This window comes from Mustela nigripes, chromosome 11 (assembly GCF_022355385.1).
Source record: "Mustela nigripes isolate SB6536 chromosome 11, MUSNIG.SB6536, whole genome shotgun sequence".
Taxonomy (NCBI): Eukaryota; Metazoa; Chordata; class Mammalia; order Carnivora; family Mustelidae; genus Mustela; species Mustela nigripes.
The window spans coordinates 35,702,248-35,725,473 of NC_081567.1; the positions used below are offsets into that span (position 1 = coordinate 35,702,248).

General features: G+C 48.5%; 1 protein-coding gene and 1 pseudogene across 2 annotated transcripts in view; one reads left to right on the forward strand and one right to left on the reverse strand.

Annotated features, from left to right (window-relative positions):
- DNAJA3 (DnaJ heat shock protein family (Hsp40) member A3) overlaps positions 1 to 23,226 on the reverse strand; it is a 30,292-nt gene that overhangs the window by 1,529 nt on the left and 5,537 nt on the right. Inside the window, exons 3-11 of one of the 2 annotated variants that reach the window (XM_059415446.1) lie at positions 20,443 to 20,526; positions 19,493 to 19,693; positions 18,315 to 18,467; positions 12,065 to 12,212; positions 10,704 to 10,768; positions 9,083 to 9,211; positions 8,468 to 8,583; positions 7,530 to 7,627; positions 290 to 405 (exon numbers count right to left, since the gene is read on the reverse strand). In XM_059415446.1, the coding sequence (XP_059271429.1) occupies positions 302 to 405; positions 7,530 to 7,627; positions 8,468 to 8,583; positions 9,083 to 9,211; positions 10,704 to 10,768; positions 12,065 to 12,212; positions 18,315 to 18,467; positions 19,493 to 19,693; positions 20,443 to 20,526 (1,098 nt within the window). In that variant the 3' untranslated portion in view covers positions 290 to 301. The remainder of the gene's footprint in view (positions 1 to 289; positions 406 to 7,529; positions 7,628 to 8,467; positions 8,584 to 9,082; positions 9,212 to 10,703; positions 10,769 to 12,064; positions 12,213 to 18,314; positions 18,468 to 19,492; positions 19,694 to 20,442; positions 20,527 to 23,226) is intronic. The other variant, XM_059415447.1, reaches the window with a different exon arrangement.
- On the forward strand, positions 21,595 to 21,677 carry LOC132027320 (U4 spliceosomal RNA; annotated as a pseudogene).

The following is a 23,226-nucleotide window of genomic DNA, read 5'->3' on the forward strand; positions in this document are numbered from 1 at the left end:
GGCAGCCCCCAGTACAACCTCTCCAGGAAGTGGACATGGCAGAGGCCGACTGGGGTGGTCTGGTTCAGCCTGGCGCTGCTGGCTGAGGCTGCCTCCTAGCCCTGATGCCGGCATCTGCACAGACTGGGAGGCCTGCTTCTGATGAGTGCCAGATACACCACAGATACACTAAATCAGCACCTCTTCCAAGGCTGGGAGTGGGGGCAGGGTATGACACTGGTTAAAGCGAGGGAAAACAGGGATTAGTTCACAGGGAAACAAAGGGGAAGAAACCTCAGGGTTTTCCTACCTCAGCTGGGTATCAGTAGGTAAACATTTTCTTAAGTTTGGAAAGGAATCCCTCCTTGTCCTCCCCAGCCTCAGGCCTAGCCTTGCCTCCTGTGGAGCTATCCATGGTCCTGCCACCTGGGCACAAACAGCAGAAAGAACTGGGGTCAAGGGCGCCACTTCCAGGAGTCCCATCCCTGGCCCCGCCTACCCACACCTGACCACCCAGTGGCTAGGCACTCAAGAAGCCACCAACCATCATCTTGAGAGGGGAGGGGACCACTGCCCTGGCCAGGGCAGCCTCACCTGTCAGATGACTAAAGCAAACCAGCCACCCGGTGCTTCAGTGTATCCCAACTGCTCCTCAGTCACTGGCCCACAACAGGGAAACAAGACACAGAGAGGGACAATGACCAGCTATCTTCATTGTAACAACTGTCACAACTGCCAAGTGCCATGCCTTCCAGGCCAAGACACACAGATTTCTCAGAAGCTCATTTAATCCTTTACAAGAAAATTCCACAGATTAAAAAAAATTAAAAACACAAAACATGAATACACAGAGAGATTAGGCAGTTTGCTCAAGGTCACAGAGCTGGTGGGTGGGAGAGAGAACGGAGTTCAAACCCAAGCAGTCGGGTCCAGGACCCAGCTCTTAAAAACCTTGCCAATGACCCTTGGAAGGTGAAGAACACATGCCACTACCAACTGACCAGTTTCCACGCTCCATACATGTGCATCTAATGTCTCCAGGACACTCAGGGAGGGGACGTGATGCCTCGTGGAATCCCACAACATGTGCAGTTCTTTTGACCTGTAACGATGGCAGTGGGGAACCCTGTATGTCACTGGGCAAACTCCCTATCAAAAGCATCTAAGCCAGGGGCACCTGGGTGGCTCAGTGGGTTAAAGCCTCTGCCTTCAGCTCAGGTCACGGTCCTGGGATCTTGGAATCAAGCCCTGCATCGGGTGCTCTGCTCAGCGGGGAGCCTGCTTCTTCTCTCTCTCTGCCTACTTCATCTCTGTTGTCAAATAAATAAATAATTTTAAAAACCTTTAAAAAATAAATTAATTCATTTTAAAAAATAAAAATAAAAGCATCTAAGCCAGATGCTCCAGACAAGGGGAAGCTGCTCTGCTCTTTCTCCAGAGCCCAGGCAGAGGCTATAGAGATCAAGGCTACTGCATAAGCTTTTCCTTTTCAAGATCTGCCAGCCAGTAGGCAGGTAGGGTGTGAGTCTGCCATGAGCTTGATGATGCACCGGACAGCATTTTAAACTGCAGGGCAGGGGCGCCTGGGTGACTCAGTGGGTTAAGCTGCTGCCTTCAGCTCAGGTCATGATCTCAGGGTCCTGGGATCGAGTCCTACATCCGGCTCTCTGCTCAGCAGGGGGCCTGCTTCCCTTCCTCTCTCTCTGTGATCTCTTCCCTTCCTCTCTCCTACTGTGATCTCTCTCTGTCAAATAAATAAATAAAATCTTTAAAAATAATAATAATAAAATAAACTGCAGGGCACGTCATTGATGTGCTAGGACGGATATGCTAAGTACACTGCATGGCACAGGAAGAAATGGTCATGGTCCCCAAGATATCAGTCCGGTTACCAGGCCCCAAGCAGGGGTGGGTAAAGCCGTCCTAGGGTTCACCCCTCTGGGTAGTCCCATGCACCTGGCATGCTCCCAGAGTGCAGAAAGAGAGCAGTGGCCCCAAACAAGGATGTGCTAACCAAGGTCTGAGCGATCACCAAAGCCAAGGTGGCCGGGACTCCCAGAGTTCCCCCGCGGAGGACCTGGGCACTGAACAATCACCACAGCAGAGGTGCCACTGCCACAGATGACAAGGCCACGTGTGCCTTCCCATAGTCCCTCATGTCCCCATTCTTATATAAAGGCAAAGACCCTCCTAACACAAAGCAACACACAACTCAGAAATTTCCCATCACTCCTGGGTTTCCTCAGACACATGAGAGCAAGACTATTGAATTTCGTAGTGTTCTTGTTACGAGGGCGATAAATCTTTGTGCGTGCGCACGTGTCACTATGAGTTACAGCTGGTAGAGATTTTATTATGTGGCAAGTACCATGTTACACACTTTCCCTACTTGATCTCATTTGATCATATAAAGACCCCATGAAATAGGTGCTGTTATAGTTCCCAAAAGAGGAAGTGATTTCCTAATCATTTTTTCCAATTTCCAGTCAATAACAGCAGACCAGGGCCATGCATCAGCGGACATCAGAACCCAAACTGTTAGCTACCAGTCATGACAGCACACAGAAACACTCAGACTGCTGTCATCCTCTTCCCCCAACTCTGCTGTTGTCACCTGGAAGGCGAGGAGCAATTATGCCCCATGGCGACAGGCATTTGAGGCATGGTGGCCAAAGTCCCCAGAACAAGCATCTAGTTAACTGGTTAATGATTCACAATAAAAAATAAATAAAATAACAAAACACAGACACAAGCTCTGAAATTCTCACCCCCTACCACCAGGAATACCGTCTCATCTATTTTATTTTTTTAAGATTTTATTGATTTAATAGAGAACGTGCACAAGTGAGTGCGCACAAGCAGGGGGAGCTACAGAGGGAGAGGGAGAAGCAGACACCCCATGCAAAATAGGGAGCCCAACGTGGGACTTGATCCCAGGCTCCCAAGATCATGACTTGAGTCGAAAGCAGACGTTTAACCGACCTGCCACCCAGGTCCTTCGTCTCTGTTTTATTTTTTCATTTTTATTTATTTTTGAAGATTTTATTTGTTTGACAGAGACACAGCGAGAGAGAACAAAAGCAGGGGGAGTGGGAGAGGGAGAAGCAGGCTTCCTGCCGAGCAGGGAGCCTGATGCGGGGCTCAGCCCAGGACCCCAAGACCACGACCTGAGCTGAAGGCAGATGCCTAATGACTGAGCCACCCAGACGCCCCTCATCTCTACTTTAAATTTGGATAAAAGGACTACAGTTTCCTTCAGGAACAAGGTTTACTGGCAGGGGCATCAAAGGATGTAAGCACCAAATTTAAAACTCTGAACCAAATGTCAGGAATAAACTATGCACATAGATGACCAAGTCTATAAACACAGGGCTTCTCTAGCCTGGGGCAGGAGGACGGACGTGTCCTTACAGGATATCCTGGACATTCAGGTGCCTGCTGATCTCAGGACAGGACACAAACAAGGGCACTTGGCTCCAAAGCTTCTGTAAACACAGCCAGTACGTGACTCCTGACATTAGAAGAGGAAATGCCCAAGCTGGAAGCCCACTCCAGCCAAACGGGCATTACACAAGCACCTCTAGTTTATACCTTCAGAAGGGCTGCCCAGCAGTCTAACAGAGGTCCAAGCTGAAGCCACAGGTCTCCTCTCTCCCCAGAGCGGCTTACATTCCCATCCCTCAGAACATCTCCCAACCAATGGTTAGGAAAAGTGAATTCAAATAAACGCAGCCAACATTCACTAAGTGGCCTTATGCCAGGCGCCATGCAAGGTGCTAGGGGAGACAGAGAACATGCCAGCTTCCTACAGGCAGGGATTCCAGGTCAGGACTGCTTGATGGCTATTTATAAGGTGAGGCCAGGTGAAGAGGAACACCTAATGCTCATCCCATGAATATGTGCCACGCTTTTGGGTCAAATTTTTTTCTCCACATGCACAAAGTCCTAGTGTTATGAGGAAGGTCTGGCACATATCTGGGGTTCAACACTTGCCACCTTCTCCCATCATCTGCAGCTGGCTGAAGGCAGGGACCCTGTCACCCCACATCATTTCTTAACACACAACAAATGCTACACGAACGTTAAGTCTGAAGAAACAGAGGCCAACAGGACTCCAGGACCTGATTTCTAAGGACTGGGTCACCCTACAGGTGGACATGCAGGTCTACAGTCACAGCCTGACTCCCTGAACCGTCTACACACAAAGACTGAGCCCACAAGAAGACCTCTCATTCTATTAAAACGTCTTTCCTTCTTTATCTTCCTGCCTCCGGACTGTGTAAAGGTCAACACTGTCAACTATGTCATCAGAGAAGAGAAACAGCAGGTGGGATACGAGCTCTGAAATTGGTTTCTACACTTACAGTTAAACGTGTGTATGGGTGTTGTCACCAAGAATTAACAATGACCCAGAAACACAAACAATGAGCCATGCTATCTTTAACCCCGAAAGTCATCAGAGCGCCCCGATTCCCTGTGTCCTGTTGCTTAGCCCTGAGTCCTGAGAGTCCCTAAGCACAACACATCTTTCTGGACTTTCTGGTTCACAGACTGGGAAAGAAGTTAGGCTCAGCCATTAAGGATTTCACCAGCTACATCAGGGACCAAAAATAAGCAAGAGAGACTAAATCCCCCTAAAACTTTAGGTCAGTTTTCTATGTAATTGTATCTATCCCAAATGCCTTCTGGGTGCCCCTTTCCTAACAAAAGCAAAGACACCCTGGAATCAGCTTTTATCTGTGATGACTCTCGGCAGTCTCCAAGGACACCCTGACTCCTGTGTACTTGCAGGCCATTAAACAAGTGATCTGAGGGATGCCTAGGCAGCTCAGTCAGTTGAGCATCTGCCTCTGGCTCGGGTCATGACCCCGGCACCCTGGGATCAAGTCCCATATTGTACTCCCTGATCAGGAGGGAGCCTATTTCTCCTTCTCCCTCTGCCTGCTGCTCCCTCTGCTTGTGCTCTGTCAGATAAATAAATTAAATCTTAAAAACAAAAAAAAGGTGATCTGAGTACACCTTATCTCATGAAACAATGATATCGGAACACAACAGCTTCTAGCACAGCTCAGTTACCTTTTGTTAAAGCTTGAAATAAGAGATTCAGACTCTACTTAAATAAATGTGACCCACTACTAGTGAAGTTGTCAGGAAATGGGAATTGTATGTAGTGTCATATTTTCACATGAAGACTACACAAGTAATACTCTTCACAGTATAGTGAAGTTGAACCACATCTGGGCAGCAGACTGACAACGTGCTCTTTGAAGTTAATTCCAAGACTTTTAAATCCTATTTAAAAAGTTATGTCAACAAAATCTTTAAAAAAAAAGGGAGGGGGCGCCTGGGTGGCTCAGTGGGTTAAAGCCTCTGCCTTCGGCTCGGGTCGTGATCCCGGGGTCCTGGGATCAAGCCCCACATCCAGCTCTCTGCTCAGCAGGGAGCCTGCTTCTTCCACTCTCTCTCTCTGCCTACTTGTGATATGTCTGTCAAATAAATAAATAAAATATTTTAAAAATAAATAAATAAAAAAGTTATGTCTGGGGGCGCCTGGGTGGCTTAGTCAGTAAGCATCTGCCTTCAGCTCAGGTCATGATCTCAGGGTCCCAGGGTCAAGCCCTGCATTAGGCTCTCTGCTCAGCAGGGAATCTGCTTCTCCCTCTGCCTCTGCTGCTCCCCCTGCTTGTGTTCCCTCTCTCTCTCACACACACACTTTCCCTCTCTTTCTCAGTCCCAGATGAATAAAATCTTTTTTAAAAAATTAAAAACAATAAAAATAGGGGTGCTTGGGTGGCTCAGTGGGTTAAGCTTCTGCCTTGGGCTCAGGTCATGATCTCAGGGTCCTGGGATCAAGCCCCACATCTCTGCTCAGCGGGGAGCCTGCCCCCCACCCTGCCTGCCTCTCCGCCTACTTGTGATCTCTCTCTCTGTCAAATAGATAAATAAAGGCCACCTGGGTGGCTCAGTGGGTTAAGCCTCTGCCTTCGGCTCAGGTCATGATCTCAGGGTCCTGGGATCGAGTCCTGCATCGGGCTCTCTGCTCAGCAGGGAGCCTGCTTCCCTTCCTCTCTCTCTGCCTGCCTCTCTGCTTCTTCCCCCTCTCTCTCTGCCTGCCTCTCTGCCTACTTGTGATCTCTGTCTGTCAGATAAATAAATAAAATCTTTAAAAAAAAAAAATTTTTTTTTAAATCGTGTCTGGGAGCCAAACTTCCCACTGGAATACAACTCTGAAATGACAATGAAAGTGAGTAGGAAAGGAAAAATAATTTGGCACACCTATTGCACTTTATAAACAACTGTCAGAAAGTTATTGAATGCATATATTAAAGTTAAATTATGCTCAGTAAAATTATGTCAATAAAAATTTAAAAGGAGGAACTGGCAAAGTGTCTGGCGCACGAGGTTCCCAATAAAGCCTGGCTGGACAAGGGGAAAGGGAACTCGCTATCCAGACAAGGAACAACTATGAAAATCATGAGGCTCAGAAGGACTCTCGTAAGCTGACTGTATGACCAACTCTCAATTTAAACCACCAGAAAGAACTTTTTATAAAAACACCGACACCATGTGGGCTCACTCAGGCAGATGTCAAGTTCCCCGTAGGTGGGGAGAGGAGGAAAGCTAGGGTATTTGCAGAGCAAGACTCCCATGCTAAGTAACCGGGACGGCTTGAGGAGCACAACCAGAACTACACAGAAGAGCTACTCTCCCTTCTCTTTACTTCAAGGGATGTAACAAGAATATAAAAGTCCAGGCACCAAACCATTCCATCTAGTCAGGCTACAGACAGGATCTGTGATGGCTCCTTCTGTGCAGAGGACTAGGTCCCCTGGACTCCACACACACCTCAACAAAGTCCATGCAGAGCCCTTGCCTCTGGGACCGCCACCCCTGGCTCCCAGGCCAAGTCCTCCAGCTCGCTGGGAACTCCCATCACCTGCTCCCGGGGCCCATTCAGGCTCTGAGGACATGGGCAGGGGCGTCCAGGACCCAGACAAAAACACAACGAGGCAGCGAGGAGGAAGCGCAGGTGGCTGAAGCCAGAGCACCCACATGGCCTGTCCCCATGTTCTGCACAGACAGCAGAACACCGGAGCTCCGGGTACGTGAGGCATCTGCTCATGGCCACAGGAGTTCAGAGTCAGACCTGCTGTGCTCACGCAGACCTGCAGCCACGTGACTGGCTTTTTTACTGAGGTCTCAGCGAGCGGTTCGGGGTCCATCTTCTCCTTCAGCTGCTACAAGGAGTGTCACGTAGGGTTATGCCCAAGTCACAGGGCAAGTGGCAGAACCACGGATAGAACTCAGAAGAGCAGCTCTCGGAGACACACAGCTGCTCTCCGGCAGGAGGTGTGCTGAGCTCCTGACCTCAGCGCACACAGGCCAAGTTAGGGCGGGGCCTTATTGGGAGCGAGGCTGGCACTCAGCTCTTCCTAGCTCACAGCTCCCCTCACTTTACCGTGCTTCCGCAAGCGAAAACCCCAACATGCTTCTGATCATGTGTCCTCCAACGACTGAGAGGACTTCCATACGTCGCCATGCCACCTTACCTGTGCTGGTGTTGGTGACACCATTCACTGTCCCCTCCACGTCGGTCTCATCCTCGGCGTAGCTCAGGATCAAGCTCTGCTGCCGGCTTGTTAGTCTCCTGTGGACCAAACACAGTGGAGTATTTCCTCGAGGCAGCCCTTTAAATGATGGTCTTGGCCAGTTTCCATGTCAGCATGTGGGAAATGTGGGGCCCCCAATCTAGGCAGGGGCACACACCTTGAACCTGAGAGCCACACCCTCGAAGATTCGATCAAGAAAATGGAAACTACCACGCTCACCATGGCGAGCGCCCCATCAGCTATCGAACTACCAAATGGCTGTGGTACATCTGAAAACTAACACAACGTTAAGGAAGAAAATCACTTAAAATATCCTAAGCTGTTTTTAAACAGCGGACAATACCAAATAGTTTACTTAAAAGGGGCAGGGTGGGGAGGAGGGTCTTACAATCTTCTCACATAGGAAGTTAACTAACTAAAAGGTGTGCCGGAGAGCCGAGAGCTGGTCTTCCCCAGTGGGGTGGGATGCCACAGCACTGTGCCCGGCTCTCCTCCCAGAGGACACAGATGTCAGCACCATGATCCAGTTACAGATCTGCCTCTCCAGCAGACCCCCGTACCCTGAGAGCAGTAATAATAAAATCAATAGCAGCTACAGCCACGTCTGCCCGATGTGTTACTCAATTTTCCAGCAGCTAAGGAGGTCAACTTTTTTTTTTATTATGCCTACTTTGCTAGGGGGACCTAGGGCCGGACATACCTGACTAGAGGGAGGAAGAAGCCCCAGCCTGAAGCCTCAGTGCTCACAGCAGCAGACAGCAGGCCCAGGCTGGGGCTCAGCACAGGGCCTGGCTGGGAAAAAGCCCTCAACCCGCCCCTGCTGGGTGGGAAAGGTGGGGAGATCGGGAGGACCTCACCATGGCTATGTGGGCACGCACTTGGGAACTCTTATCTTGATGTGAATGTAGTGATCTCCGTAGCCGTAGCTGTTAATCCGGGGGATGCCCTTCCCACTCATCCGAATCTTCTGGTCTGTCTGAATCCCAGGAGGGATCTACATAGAAAGGAAAGCCGTGGTTTGCCAGTTGCTCGAATGGGAAATCTTTCAAGACACAAAGACTTACTCCTAGGAAAGAACTGCCATTCAGGTTCCTAGACAACCACATGGAAACTGGCTACTGGGGTCTGTCCTGAGCACAGCTTGTGATGGGGGCTTGCCAGCAGGCGAGGCCACAAGGAGTGAGGGAACACAGAGAGCAAGAGCGGGGAGGAGGCAAAACCAACAGAGGGGCACAGTGCTGAGGCTGGTGCCTGATGCCCACAGAGGAGCAGATGCAAGCCAGGAACTGCCTTCCAGGGCCACTCCACAGTCAAGGCCCACGGTCTATGATTCGAACCCAAGCAATGGCCTGAGCCTCCTGCTGCCTCCCCCAGACCTCATCTCTGAGTCCTCAACATGCTGCTTGCTCACAGGTGCTGCCACTTCTCAGCCATTTCAGAAAACAAGAGACCAGTGAAGCACAAGACTGGCAAAGACATCCCCGCCCTCTTACCGTCACAGTAATCGTCTCGTACAGGCCCTGCGCTCTGGCTGTCCCTCCAAGAAGAGCCTGAGCTATGGAAATAAAGAGGTCGGAGTGGATGTCTGCACCGTCCCTCCGGAACACAGGGCTTTTCTGCACCTAGGACCAAACACGGGAGATGCGGTCATACTTGGAGAACTCCCCCACGGAGACGGGACAACAGCCCCACATCCCAGCAGCCTGGACACAGGCCCTGACGTGCGCTCCGGTGACGCTTCTTCTCTGTGAGGAGCAGAGGACCGAGGACAGAATGTACTTCCTCCGGAGCACAGTGCGACCCCAGGCTCCGGGAGTTACATCAGATTTGTTTCTGTGCTGCAACGCCAGCATGTCAGTCTCAGATGAAGTCGTGCAGTCGACCAATAAAAAAGTAAAATTGGCTTTTTGAACATTAACAAAAAATATCTTACTCTCCTAGAAAGTTTAAAGAAAGAAAGACTAGTACACCTACAAAAGCCAAGCAGTTTATCTTTCAAACAGTCATTTGGTACAAACTATCCTCAAAACAGACAAGGCAGCACTGGAATGACTCTGACTTTATAAGCACTTTTGGGCGTCAAAGACGCTCCCTGCCTTGCAGCCAGGTCTCCTCTCTGTGCTCGTCTCTTACCACAGGGGAGCAGAGTCTGGAACCCCGATGAAGCCCGTCGTAGAGCTTGGCTTCCAGGAGGCCACCTTTGTGGGTCTCCTGGTCTAGCAGTTCACCCTTTATGGTATTTTTCCTCTTTGCTTTAAATTATGAAATATTTCACACACATATGAACAGACGAAACTAAATAACATCACACACATGGTGCCCACAACCCAGCAGCACTAACAAGCCCCCGGCCCTTCCCCCCTCCGGAGTGACCACCACGATGAAGGCAGCAGTGACCTTTCCTACATACGTACACATGTCCCCAAATAACACACAGCACCATCTCACGTGTAAACTGTTTACCGTCTCCCTCCCTGCCTCTGCTGGGAATCCGCTTTCTTTCCCTCACTGGTAACTGAGAAGTCTCAAGATGTGTCGTGCTGACACCTGAGGCTCTGGTTTCTTCCTCTGGCTGCTCGGAGGCACGCCAGCCCCCAGGGGGGTGCACTCGGCCACTTTCCTCTCTAGGGGCAGCAGGCTGTTGTCAGAGTCTTGCTGGGAGGAGGAAGGAGTCTTGCATGCAGTCTGCGCGGCCGTCCTCAGACGTGCACCTGGCGGGGCTGCGGAGACAGGGCGCTATCCCCCTCACCATCCCCTCGTTCCAGAAACCTGGGTCTGCCCCTGCACCTGGTATGTAGAGCTGTGCCTCTGGCACTTACTATCCCCACACACAATTCAACACATAAATAAAAACACAAGAAAACGTGTTCTGTATTTTCATGTGTCCTATGTCTCCAACCGAATCTTGAGGTAACTTTGTTCTGTCCAACCCTACCACAAAGGTTTGACATGATGCATGTTTAACCACGCCACTGAGATGGCCACTGCTGCCCTCAGAAATGGAGATGGCCAGACACGCTTCCATGAAGCACCAGCCTCTCCCCAGCCGGGCCAGGCCGCACCCACGCCCAGCGGGAGAGGGCCAGGGAGAAGCTGTGCGGGCAGAGCACCTACCCTGAATGTGACGAAAATTTCCCGTTTTCCTACAGGCATCCGCACGGTCTGGCCATCCTCGACTCCTGAAAGAAGAACAGAAGCTCAAAAGGGAAGAGTTATCTTGGGACCTCCCAAGGAATTTTCTGCCCTAGATCCATTTACAAACCCCTGACTTCCTCACCCATGCCTGTTAGTGAGGAGCTACACAATTACCCACAGCACATCCAACGACTGTGACTTCTTACAGGTGCAAATATAGCAAGTGATGAGCAAACAAGAGCACCGTCTACTCATTTACCCACGTCACGGACCCTGGCTCCTACCCGTCTGTGTAGGAGCCCAGTGAATGCAGAGTCTAATAGGGGGCACAGCTATCAACCAAACTAACGCTAACAAATGCATCATTACAAAGAGGTCACGTTCTTAGAGGAAAAGACAAAGGACATCTAAGGAACAGGGAGAGCTCCAGAAAGCTGCCCCCGGGAAAGCAACACTCAGGCTAGGAGTTCCGGGAGGAGAGTCAGCCTGCTGAAAAGAAGGGGGAAAGTGAGCTTCGGACACACGGAGTGGTACGCCAAGGCTCTGTCCTGGAAGGCATCACAGCCTGTTCACGGAGCTACGTGAAAGGGGCACCTTGGCGGCTCAGTTGTTAAGCATCTGCCTTCAGCTTGGGTCATGATCCCAGGGTCCTGGGATCGAGCCCTGCATTGGGCTCCCTGCTCAATGGAGAACCTGCTTCTCCCTCTCCCACTCCCCCTGCTTGTGTTCTCTCTCTCGCTGTCTCTCTGTCAAATAAATAAATAAAACTAAAAAACAAAACAAAACAAAAAAAACCGTCCCTTTGGGGAAAAAAAAAAAAAAAAGAACAAAAAAGGAGCTATGTGAAAATCAGAAGGCCGCAGGGCAGGCAGCCAGGGAAGACTAAGGCAGACGCCGGCAGGGGCTGAGACTGGAGACATTCCCCACCCCAAAAGTCACAGCGCGCTCTGCAGGGCGAGTGATAAGATCACCCCACCACGCAGAAAACCTGCCCCGGGAGAAAGAGACAGGTGGGGAGAGCAGTCACAGGCTGCCGCTGGAGGCCGGAGGGAGGAGTGGCGGTGCAGACTGGGCTGGCAGAGGGGACAAGGCTGGCCTCGTCGACTGAAGAGGAGCCCCACACAGGAGCAGAGCAGGCATGTCTGGTCCCTTCTGCCCAACATGGCATGCAAGTGTAGTCTGTAAGCCTGACCAATGCAAAGACAAAAACTCAAGGAGATTCTAGTCCCCCCTCCAGTCTGGGGCCGTAGGCCCTTAACCACAGCTTCAAGAGCCCATCACAAGGAAACAAAGGCCTCAGCTCTCCCAGCCCCCAGTGCGTAGGGGACCCCAGGACCAACCGGCAGGCACGGGGATCACCACTTTCTTCTTCTGCTTGGCTTGTCCTGCTCCTCTGCACACCACACAAGGAGTTGTGATGATGGAGCCTCGGCCCCCACATCTCCGACACGTGGAGCGCATCACAAAAGGGCCTGTATTTATGGTTTCCTGATAAAGAGAAGAAAAACGGAACCCTTAAGCACACAGGTTAATTCTAACAGCCAAGCCTCTGGGGATACAATGTACACCAGAGAAAGGTCTCACTGAAGACTCGTGTTCTGTGTGAACACACTAAAACATGCCATCCACGAGTATAGGGGCAGGGGCTCACAATACCTAGTCTGATCTTCTGGAACATGTTGACTTCTCAACACCAAATCACCAAGCTGATTATTTAGGCCTGGAAAATGAGACAGTGCCTCTCTGCAGAGGTTCCTGAAACCCCAGGGAGCTGAGCAAACACATCTTAAAAAGAGCACGGCCCCCGGGCGCCCGAGTGGCTCAGTGGGTTAACCGTCTGCCTTCGGCTCAGGTCATGATCCCAGGGTCTCTGCTCCCCCAGAATCTGCTTCTCCCTCCCACTGCTCTCTCTCTCCCTCTTAAATAAATAAAAATCTTTCTTTTTAAACCAATTTTTTTTTTAAAGATTTTATTTATTTATTTGTCAGAGAGAGAGTGAGCAAGAGGGAGCACAGGCAGACAGAGTGGAAGGCAGAGTCAGAGGGAGAAGCAGGCTCCCTGCAGAGCAAGGAGCCCGATGTGGGACTCGATCCTAGGACGCTGGGATCATGACCTGAGCCGAAGGCAGCTGCTTAACCAACTGAGCCACCCAGGCGTCCCTAAATAAATAAAAATCTTTAAAAAAAAAACCCAAACTTATATTTCAAAGCACAGAAGAAACCCTCTACACATATATCCTTCTGTTCTGATGCTTTTTTTGTTGTTGTTGTTCTGATGCTTCTAATCTATAAGAAAGATCCCCAAAGGTGGAATTGCTAGGACAAATAATTATTATATTTAAATTTTTAAAATTTAAAATCTATTATATTTAAAAGTTTATGTGTTAGAGACTCTGGACTCCAGGAAACAAAGTAAGGGGTACAGAAGGGAGGTGGGTGGGGGAGGTGGGGGAGACGGGGTAGCCCGGGGATGGGTATTAAGGAGGGTACGTGATGTGATGAGCATTGGCTGTTACACACAACTAACAAACTGCTGAATACCGCATCAAAAACTAGTGACGTACTGCATGTTGGTTAACTGAACATGATTAAAAAAAACTGTTACATTTACTTGCACACAGTACCAAATTCTAAAGTAAGAAACGGAGGAGCAGTGAACAGTTAAGTGTCCCCCCCACCCCTGTCCCCTAGGTGTTTCAGGCGCCTTCTCAGAGGCTCAGCCATGGTGACATGCTTCTGCAGCCTGCTTTATCCAGACACATGTATTTCCAGCCATCTGTGTGAGCACCAGGGGCCTGCAGTTCCCCCAAGGCAGTACTATGCACACTGCACTGTAGGTGTAGGGTTTGCTTCCGTTTTTACAATTCAATGATCTCAGAAGGCACTTCACAGCAGCACACAGCATCCCGTGACCGGGATGCACCACGGTATCTCAGGCCACTCGCTCCTGGTGGGTCACTGAGCCTTCAGTACTATACACAAGGCTGCAGGGGACACCCTGTACACACGCTGCACCCCGAGTGTGGGGTGTAAGCCAGCTCCCCACAAAGTGCATGCACGAGGGTCTGACGGTTCCTGCAGCGAACACTCCCACAAGCCAGAGAGCTGTCAGGGTGCGCTCAGGTCCCACAGGCCTGCTGGCACGGACTGGGCCCATCTTTGAAACGCCTGCCCTCTGGGGGATGAGCCAAGAGCATCTTCCGGTTTCTACCTGCAGGTCCTCAACTGCCGCTGAGACATGGTCACCAGCCACCCACCCGCCATCTCCTCTACAATTCACCTTACCCAGTTTTCCTGATGATCTGCTGGTCTTTCCCCTGTTATTGTGAAGGAGCTCTTTACATATTGGGAACCCTAGTCCCTTAGCACATGTGTCACAAATATTTTTTCCTAGTCTCAAGCATCATGTTTTTAGAGAAATACACTTTGGCTTTATTACCTTATCTCTATCTCCTCAGAAAAAAATTTTTTTAAAAAAATAAGTGACAGCAGTTCAGAGCATTGGAGAAAGGACCTTCGAAGTGAGAGGCCATTGGGAACAATCAATGGAAACTATCTGTAACAAGTGGCAGCAGCTCAGTGTAGCCCCAGGAATGTACATGCTCCCCAAGAGCGCCCTCTGGAGGACTGTCCACGTATCTGCACACCGAGCTATAAGTCCAGCCCTTTTCTCAACAGGAGGATTTGCAGATAAAACTTTGGGTACACCATCATTGGTCTCTTAACTGGCCATAAAAAATAATGTTCAGAAATACTCAAAGACATGGAAAAATACTTGCAGCACATGAGAAGTGAGGAAAAACTGCACGTATGAGCCTCAACTGTTGAAATTACATACATACAAGAAAAACCATTCAAAACAATATGACAAACTAGAAAATACACGATTCAGATTAGTGACAAATGACTAATTGACTTCATTTATGAAGAGTTTCTACAAATGCCTCAGAATAAGACCAATTACCCCACAGTGAGAAGGCAAAAAGGCTGAAGGGCCATACAGGAAAACTGACCCTCAAATCCTCAAGATGTTCAACCTCACACATGACAGATGCAAGCTGAGCATGAGAAATGGCGTTAGGTGACAGTACTCAGTGTACGTAGCAGCACAAGACCAGTAGGGGCCTGGCGAGGTAAGAGCACATCTGTGAAGGAGCCGCTGTGGCCACGCAGCCTGGGACAGCTATGTACACAGAGTGTTTGCCAAATATACCAAGAAGCAGAAACAGAATAAATACTGAGATACAAACAAAGCTAACTGTATTACAGTTCGTTTAAGAAACCATGCACATGCATGCACACATCCAGGAGGACAGGGGATGCTTCTGGGGAGTGGAAACATAATGGCTGATAGCAGAGAATAGGAGAGACACTTATTTTGCACTATTTACCAATTGCACCCACTAACTTTTTTTTTTTTTAAGATTTTATTTATTTGACAGACAGAGATCACAAGTAGGCAGAGAAGTAGGCAGAGAGAAAGGAGGAAGCAGGCTCCCTGCTGAGCAGAGAGCCCAATGCAGGGCTCGATCCCAGGACCCCAAGATCATGACCCAAGCCAAAGACAGAGACTTTAACCCATGGAGCCACCCAGGCGCCCCTGTACCCACTAACTTTTTAATAATCTGCATATATTACCCATTCACAAACATATGAAACAAAAATGAAGTTTCTTTTCTTTTAAGATTTATTTTAAATAAATTTTTTTTTAAGTTTTTTTTATTTGAGAGACAGCAAGAGCAAGTGAGAGAGCATGAGCGGTGGGGAGGGGCAGATGGAGAAGCAGGCTCTCCACTGAGCAGGGAACCTGATGCAGGGCTCAATCCCAGGACGCTGGGATCATGACCTGAGCTGAAGGCAGACGCTTAACTGACTGAACCAACCAGGGGCCCCAAGATATATCTATGTTAGGGAGAGAGGGAGTGGGTGCACATGCATGTGCAAGTGGGGGAGGGGCAGAGGGAGAGAATCTCAAGCAGACTGCCCCCCCCATCCCTGAGCACGGAGCCCAATGTGGGGCTCAATCGCAGGGCTCTGAGCCTATGGTCTGCCCCGAAATCAACATTCAGATGCCCAACTAAGCCACCCAGGTGTCCCCAAAAATGATGCTCCTAATCAACAACTGCACAAACACAAACTTAAAATGTTAGAGTGATGAGATTATCAGGGACTTCTACTTCTAAGAACTTTTCTGCCCTCAAAGGCAACTTCTATGTCACACCAGCAGACACACACAATGACTGATTTTAAAGGAGGGTGGTAGACAACTTCTCAATCCCCTCCAACAGGAATCCAGCTTAATGGAGTACAAACATGATCGATGAAAACCTAAGTACAGTTAAATATACAGAGATATAATCATGGCGAAGGAGGAGAAAAGAACTGACCCAAATAACTTTTGAGCACAGTATTTTAACCATACGCATTAAATCAAAAGATGAAAAGAACTCTAAATGGCAGATACCAATAACTAGGGCTATTTTGCACAGTGGTCTGAGTAGTAATTCTAAACTCCTTTCTCCGTTACAGGCTTGAGCAAATGAGTAAGTATACTGAGGATAATCAAAGCCAGATTTTTCTTTATCAGAAAAAAGCTTCAAGTACGGACAGGCAGAAAACTAGATGAACCCTGTGGTGTTGGGCTGGACATGGAATTACCAGGTTTGAATTCACTGGTTTGTCAGAGTGATGGTGGGTGGCAGGATAGGTGTGTACCTCTGTGTGTACAGTTCTACCTATAATGTGAATATAATATGGAAGGAGGTACAGATAGGAGTATAGCACACACGCACACGTTTAGCCTGGCCTTGTCTGCGGGAGTGTGGAGAAGCAGTGAACCCCCAGACACATGTGCACACCTAGAGCACAAATCTTGGCTTCTAAATCCCAGGAGACACTAGAAGCAACCAGGACCCCCTGGAGAAATGACTGCTCAAGGGTGTGGCAGGAGAAGCACAAGGTGAGTCTAGAATATCTGTTATAGGAAGTACTCAAAGAATGAGGAGGGACCTGTCCCAGCTGGAAGGGATTCCACAGGCCAAGTCAAGAACAGTTTGAATATCGAAGGCAGAAATTAAACCGATTACAGCCCGGTGAATAAAATAAGAATACCTGAGTTTATACTACTATAAATGAATGATAAATACATAAATGGAGAATAGAAAGTTCTTCCTTTCAGGAGAATGACAACTAAGAAACACAGAGGGATGCTGGGATCAGAAAATCACCATCTTGCGACCGTTCCAGTAATAATGAATTGGCAAGAATGATCAATGGATGCCGCAACTACCAGGTCAAAGTCTGATCAGGAACGGACATTTACAGAGTGTTAGGGTGCCGCACCACGGCTTCCTCATTAACTTCAAAGGGAATATTAGTAACTTTACAGTGAAGAAACCTAGTGGACACTACCTTAACTAACTACCAGTGATCAAATGTCACATTACCACGAAGAGGACAAATGGACACCTATGACTCCTGACATGGCCCACCGGAAAGGGATGTGGTGTTTCATCAAAAACATGTAATCTAGGGACGCCTGGGTGGCTCAGTTGGTTAAGCAGCTGCCTTCGGCTCAGGTCATGATCCCAGCGTCCTGGGATCGAGTCCCACATCTGGCTCCTTGCTCTGCGGGGAGCCTGCTTCTCCCTCTGCCTCTGCCTGCCATTCTGTCTGCCTGTGCTCACTCTCGCTCGCTCTGTCTCTGACAAATAAATAAATAAAATCTTTAAAAAAAAAAAAAAAAAAACATGTAATCTAAAAAACAAACAAACAAACATGTAATCTGGGGGCGCCTGGGTGGCTCAGTGGGTTAAAGCCTCTGCCTTCGGATCAGGTCATGATCCCAGGGTCCTGGGATCTAGCCCTGCATCAGGCTCTCTGCTCAGCGGGAAGCCTGCTTCCTCCTCTCTCTCTGCCTACTTGTGATCTCTGTCAAATAAATAAATAAAATATTTAAAAAAAGAAAAGAAAAGAAAATATATACCACAGATGACAAAGCAAATGAGACAGAATGCTGACAATTGGTGATCCAGGTAAGGAATAATGGAGTGACTCTCTATACGGATCTGTAAGTTTGTATTATAAAAAATAATTTATCAGGGCATATGGGTGGCTCAGCCATTAAACATCTGCCTTTGGCTCAGTCATGATCCCGGGGTCCTGTAATGGAGCCCACATCAGGCCCCTTGCTCAGAGAGGAAGCCTGCTTCTCCCTCTCTCTGCCTGCTGCCCCTGCTTGATGCTCTCTCTCTCTCTCTCTCAAATAAATAAAATCTTTTAAAAAAAGATGATAAAATGATGATGCTTCAAACAAAATTTAAACCTCCCTCCCTACACCATGGTTTCAAATTACCAAAACATTCCCAAATGTATTTTCAGAGAAGATAGCCCACTGACCAAGCCAGAGAGCACTCAGGGGAAAAGAAGAAGGTTTCAGATCAAACAGTCCCACCAAGTTAGGGACTCTCAGATCACTAAGTACTGCCCAATAACTGTCCCTGGGATGGCGGGATGGCGAGGAAGAGAGTGGGTGGGACAGAGGTAGGAGACCCCTAGGAAGGAGCAGGATGGGGCCAGGATGGGCTCTTACCATGCCGGAGCCCCCGCAGTAGTGGCAGCTCTGCATCTTGGTGCCAGGCTCATTCCCCTTGCCGTCACACCGCTCACAGGTGTCAGTGATATTCACGGTGAACTCCTTGTTGACCCCCTTGGCCGCCTGATTGAACGTCAACTCCATGATGTACTAAAGAAATCAGAGGACAACCTGACATCTTTCTTCTGATAATCACCAACATGACCCTCCACTTTAAAAATAAAGAAGGGCAACGGTCAGCAGTTTCTAGTTCCTTTAGTTTTTCTTTTAAAGCAGCTTCACATTTACAGAACTGAGAAGGAGGTACAGAGGTCCCACACACACCCCCAGCCGGCCCCACACATGCATAGCCTCACCCATCATCAGGATCATTCACCAGAATATACATTTTTTAAAATCAAGACAAATCTTAATCATCCGAGGCCCATAGTTAACATTAGGGTCCACCGTTGGTGGTGCATCTCCTATAGGTCTGAACAGACGTCCGCTGCTATAAAACCAGAGTACTCGCACTGAACGTGAAATTCCACTAAAAACCCTCTGTGTTGCCCTGCTCACCTCTTCACCCAGCTACTCTACCTTTTAACTATTCTACTCACCTATACTTGGCCTAGTAAGAATGGATGGGACTCAAGTGATTCTGCCCTACGCCTCAGGATTTTTAAAAGGGAATATTGGTTTTAAGTGAAAATGTACTTTTCAACAAACTGTTCACATGTAATATTTGGACACAGTCCTTACAGACAACTGGAAAGATCCAAAATCACAACCTAAGTCATAAAACATCCTCCCTCTCTTCAACTCTGATCATGTCTTATTAGGACATAAATACGCCATGGGTCTCCCTACGGGACTGAGTTCTACTAGAATAATGTAGCAGGCCTTTGAGATAAAACACTTACACCCTAGTCATGGACCCTGAGATCCTCAGCCTTAGGCTGCCCAATTAAGCAGCTCTAAGAATGTCGTTAAAATGGATGCACACATATCACCTACGGGATTTTACTTAAACAGGAGAATGATTTCCTATGAAAACAGCAGCCTCCAGATCCTTCTGTGGAAGGTGCTGTGCCATTTATTTATTTATTTAGAGAAAATGCAACTGATCAAATCTGTTTGCCTCACGCCGGGCAGCTAAAATGTGAGGGAGTGATTCTTCAAGACAAGGAGCTTACCTCCTGAGGCTGAGTGAAGACACTCTGGAAATCTCCAAAAGAAGATGACGAGAATTCACCAAAGATCTTCCTGAAGAGCTCCTCTGGGTCGACAGTGGGGCCTCCCTTCCAGTAGCTCTGTCCGGAGCTGCCGGCCCCAGGATCGAAGCCAGCCGAGCCGTATGCATCATACTGCTTCCTCTTCACTTCATCGCTCAGCACCTACCAGAAAGGCCCAGCAGTCAGGCCCTCCCGAGTCTCCCAAAGCCCAGAGCACAGAGAAGAGTGCATGCCAATTACAGATAAGGGGATTGCAGCAACATCAAATTTCTTGGTTTTGACAAATGTACTGTGGTCATGCAAAAGAATGTTTTTGTTCTTAGAAAACACACACTGGGAAACTGAAGAAGAGATGTTTGTGACTTGCTCCCCAACAGCTGATGTGATGCATGCACACGCGCGCGCACACACACACATACACAAAGAGCAGATACACAATACTTCACACAGCCTGAACCCCTCAGGCGCTCCAAGTCTGGGGAGAAGGTCCCTCTGGAATCACTCAGCAGTAGTCCACAAGTCCGTGCTTCATCCCTCTGATTACATTTCAAATTCCTTAAGGGATGCCTTCTACTTTTACCATCCCCACCAGCCCCACGAGACAGTGATGCCCTAAGTAAGGGGGTCATCCAGTGTGTGGGATTAATTAATCGTACCAGGAGCGCCTAGAGCGGGCTACAAAGCCAGGCGACCTGGGAGCTCTGTTAATACAGATGATTAGATCCTGTTTTCTACGAGATGTCAAGCGGGATCTAGCGGGAGGCCAGGGGATCTTCACAGAGGTAATCTGGTGTGGGGAATGCAGCCTTCACACGGGACCTCACGACACATCAGGCAACCCTGTGCTGCACACTCAGAACCACACAAGCGGCTGAGTGATGGCAGCTGCACACACAGGAAGGTTGAGTTACCTCGTAGGCTTCTGCCAGCTGGGAGAACTTCTCCTTGGCTTTGGGATCATCCTTATTTGTGTCTGGGTGGTATTTCTTGGCCAGCTAAGGAAGGAAACGGTAAATTACTATGGACACGAGATGATGACCAACACTGGAACCCAAGTGACAGTGCCAATCTCACCTCCTTTACAGCAGTTGTTTAAGATTTTGTGACCCACAGCAATTCTGAAAACAAGGCTTAAGACTTTAAAATAAACCTGCCTCTTCAAATCTGAAGCATAAACACGTTTGTTGTTCAACCACAACAAATACCTATCAAAAATAACAACCGATCCTTTCAACTGGGGCACCTTTACGAAAGCAGCGGAGAAACAGTGTGTCTGACACACTGCCATCTACAGAAGAGGAGCAGAAACTATGTACCAGCTGATCAGCTCTTCTAGCTGAACACTAATGAGCTGGAGACGCCGACTGCAACAGGGAGGGTGTAAATAAACGGGAAGGAGGGAGACTTTCCACTGTATACTCCTCTGTGCTTTTCAAGAGCCTGAGCCGCTCTAAAGCGAAGGTGCCCTTCTGGCTGCTCCGAGCCGTGCTGTGCGCACAGTAGGCGGTTCACCGTGTGGGCCGGGCCGCAGAGTCTGGCTTACCGCAGCTCCCTCGAATGAGGGACAGCGCGTGGATGCCAAAGCTCACTGGAGAAGCCCCGTGGCTCTGACACCCCGAGCCGCTGGCCGCAGTCTGGGGGCCGGAAGCTAAGCACATGGCCTCAGGGTCAGAGTGCCCATGCTAGCTCTGCGACCTTGGGCAGAATGTCACCGAGCACAGGATGCTCATCTGGAAAATGACAGTAACGGTACCTACTTCACAGGGCTGTGGTGGGGATAAAATGAGATAAATGTATTCTAAAATGAGCACAAGGCGTTATATAGGCAACTACCGAATCACTGAATGCTTTATCGAAAACTATGCTGGCTAACAGAACATAATAAAAAAATAAAAATGACAATAATAAATAAATCAATAATAAAAATAAAACAGGCACAAGGCACGGCACACAATAACATTCAACATCAGCTAATATTAGAACACAGAAGGGAGCAGAAGGACATGTGCAGGAGGTGGGGGCACCTAAGGAGTTCTGATCAGGATTGAAAATTTTCAATGATGAGCTTTGCGCAGTGGCAGTATCGTAGCCAATGAGGTTTATCCGAGGCGCGATTATTGCTAATTGAAAATTTTCAATGATGAGCCAACGCTTACTGCTATCAGTACACCCCAAATCATCAGGATGACCGCTGCAAAACACAGCACTGAAGCGGACAACCTCAGAGCTCACACGTGAGGCACTGAGTCCACGGTGAAAGGAACAAGGGGAGGTGTCACACGTAAGAGCACATTCGTGCCGAGTAAAGACACAACAGTGTCACAGCTCAGAGTGCCAAATGAGGACCCAAAGGAGGTCAAATTCAATAAAGTACTAGGACACATCACAGGGCTGTGTGACATCATGGGGTCATGCTGGAGACACAAGGACAACAAACAGCACGAAACAGTCTCATTTCAGACAAACATGATCATGTGAGATTCATAAGGTTTCAAAGGGGGGCAGGGTACATTTTAACTTAGTTTTTAAACAGACTTTACAATTTAAAAAAAAGGGGGGGGTGTCAGGTCATGATCCAAGCCTAAGACACATGACAGGATTATTTTCTGTGATGGGGAACTTGCTTTCAGCCAAGGTAGAGTGTACCATGACTGACAGCCCTCATCAATGAAGAGTCTTCATTAAAGTAAGCCTGACTCTCTGCTTTTGGCTCACGGGTCACTTTAACCCTCTTTTACAAATCAGCCTGGCAAATAATGGATCCCACAGAGTCCTTTACACTAAAAATCAAAGAGCCCTCGATCTTCAAAGTAGCAAAGAAAGCAATACAAGTCACTAAGCCTGCAAAGAAAGAACTGGTCATGTGCTGCCCAACTCTGGTTTCCAGGAGGATGGAGGGTGCTGGCAAGTTGCCAGAAACACCCACCCACTCCCCAAAGTCAGGGAGACAGAACAAAGGCAGCAGCAGGAGAAACTCCACACTGCAGAGTACAGCTCCACTGGTGCCTCTGAACTCAGCCTGCTTCTGGAGACGCTGGTCCTCACACCAGCTCATGGAGGCTGGCCAGAGGCTGGTGTGAACCCCAAAGCAGGGTCTCCAGGGACAGCCAGTAGGTCATCGTGGGCCACAAAGCTGGTCCCAGAAGCCAAGGCAAGACACGGCAGTATGCTCATGAGATTAGTTTAAGGAAAAGAGAGATCTTTTGTGGTATTTTAGTCTCATGAACAACACGTATTGACTGATGGAGCCTTGGCAGTATGTCATAACCTCTCCAAGCCTGTCAGGAGGATAATATGATGTAATAGACCCAAAGCTTTCATCAAGGTTTGACCCCAGAAATTTCCCTATGAAGGCTACTTTAAACATGTCCATCTTTAAACTGCATAGGTTTACCGGATCTTTTCACTTCCATACCTAAAAACTTGAATGGTTCCCTACTCTCTTTTTTTTATGAATATTAAAGATTTTATTATGTTTAAGTAATCTCTAAACCCAACATGGGGCTCAAACTCATGACCCCAAGATCAAGAGCTCACACTCCACCAGCTGAGCCAGCCAGGCGCCCTTCCCTGCTCTCTCTTAAGTTTCTAGGACGAATGGCCTCATGTTTCCTGCTAATTTGGCCCCAGCCTCCACCACTTTACTCCTCTCCCACTCTTTTTTTTTTTTTTTTTTTTTTTTTTTTTTTTTTTTT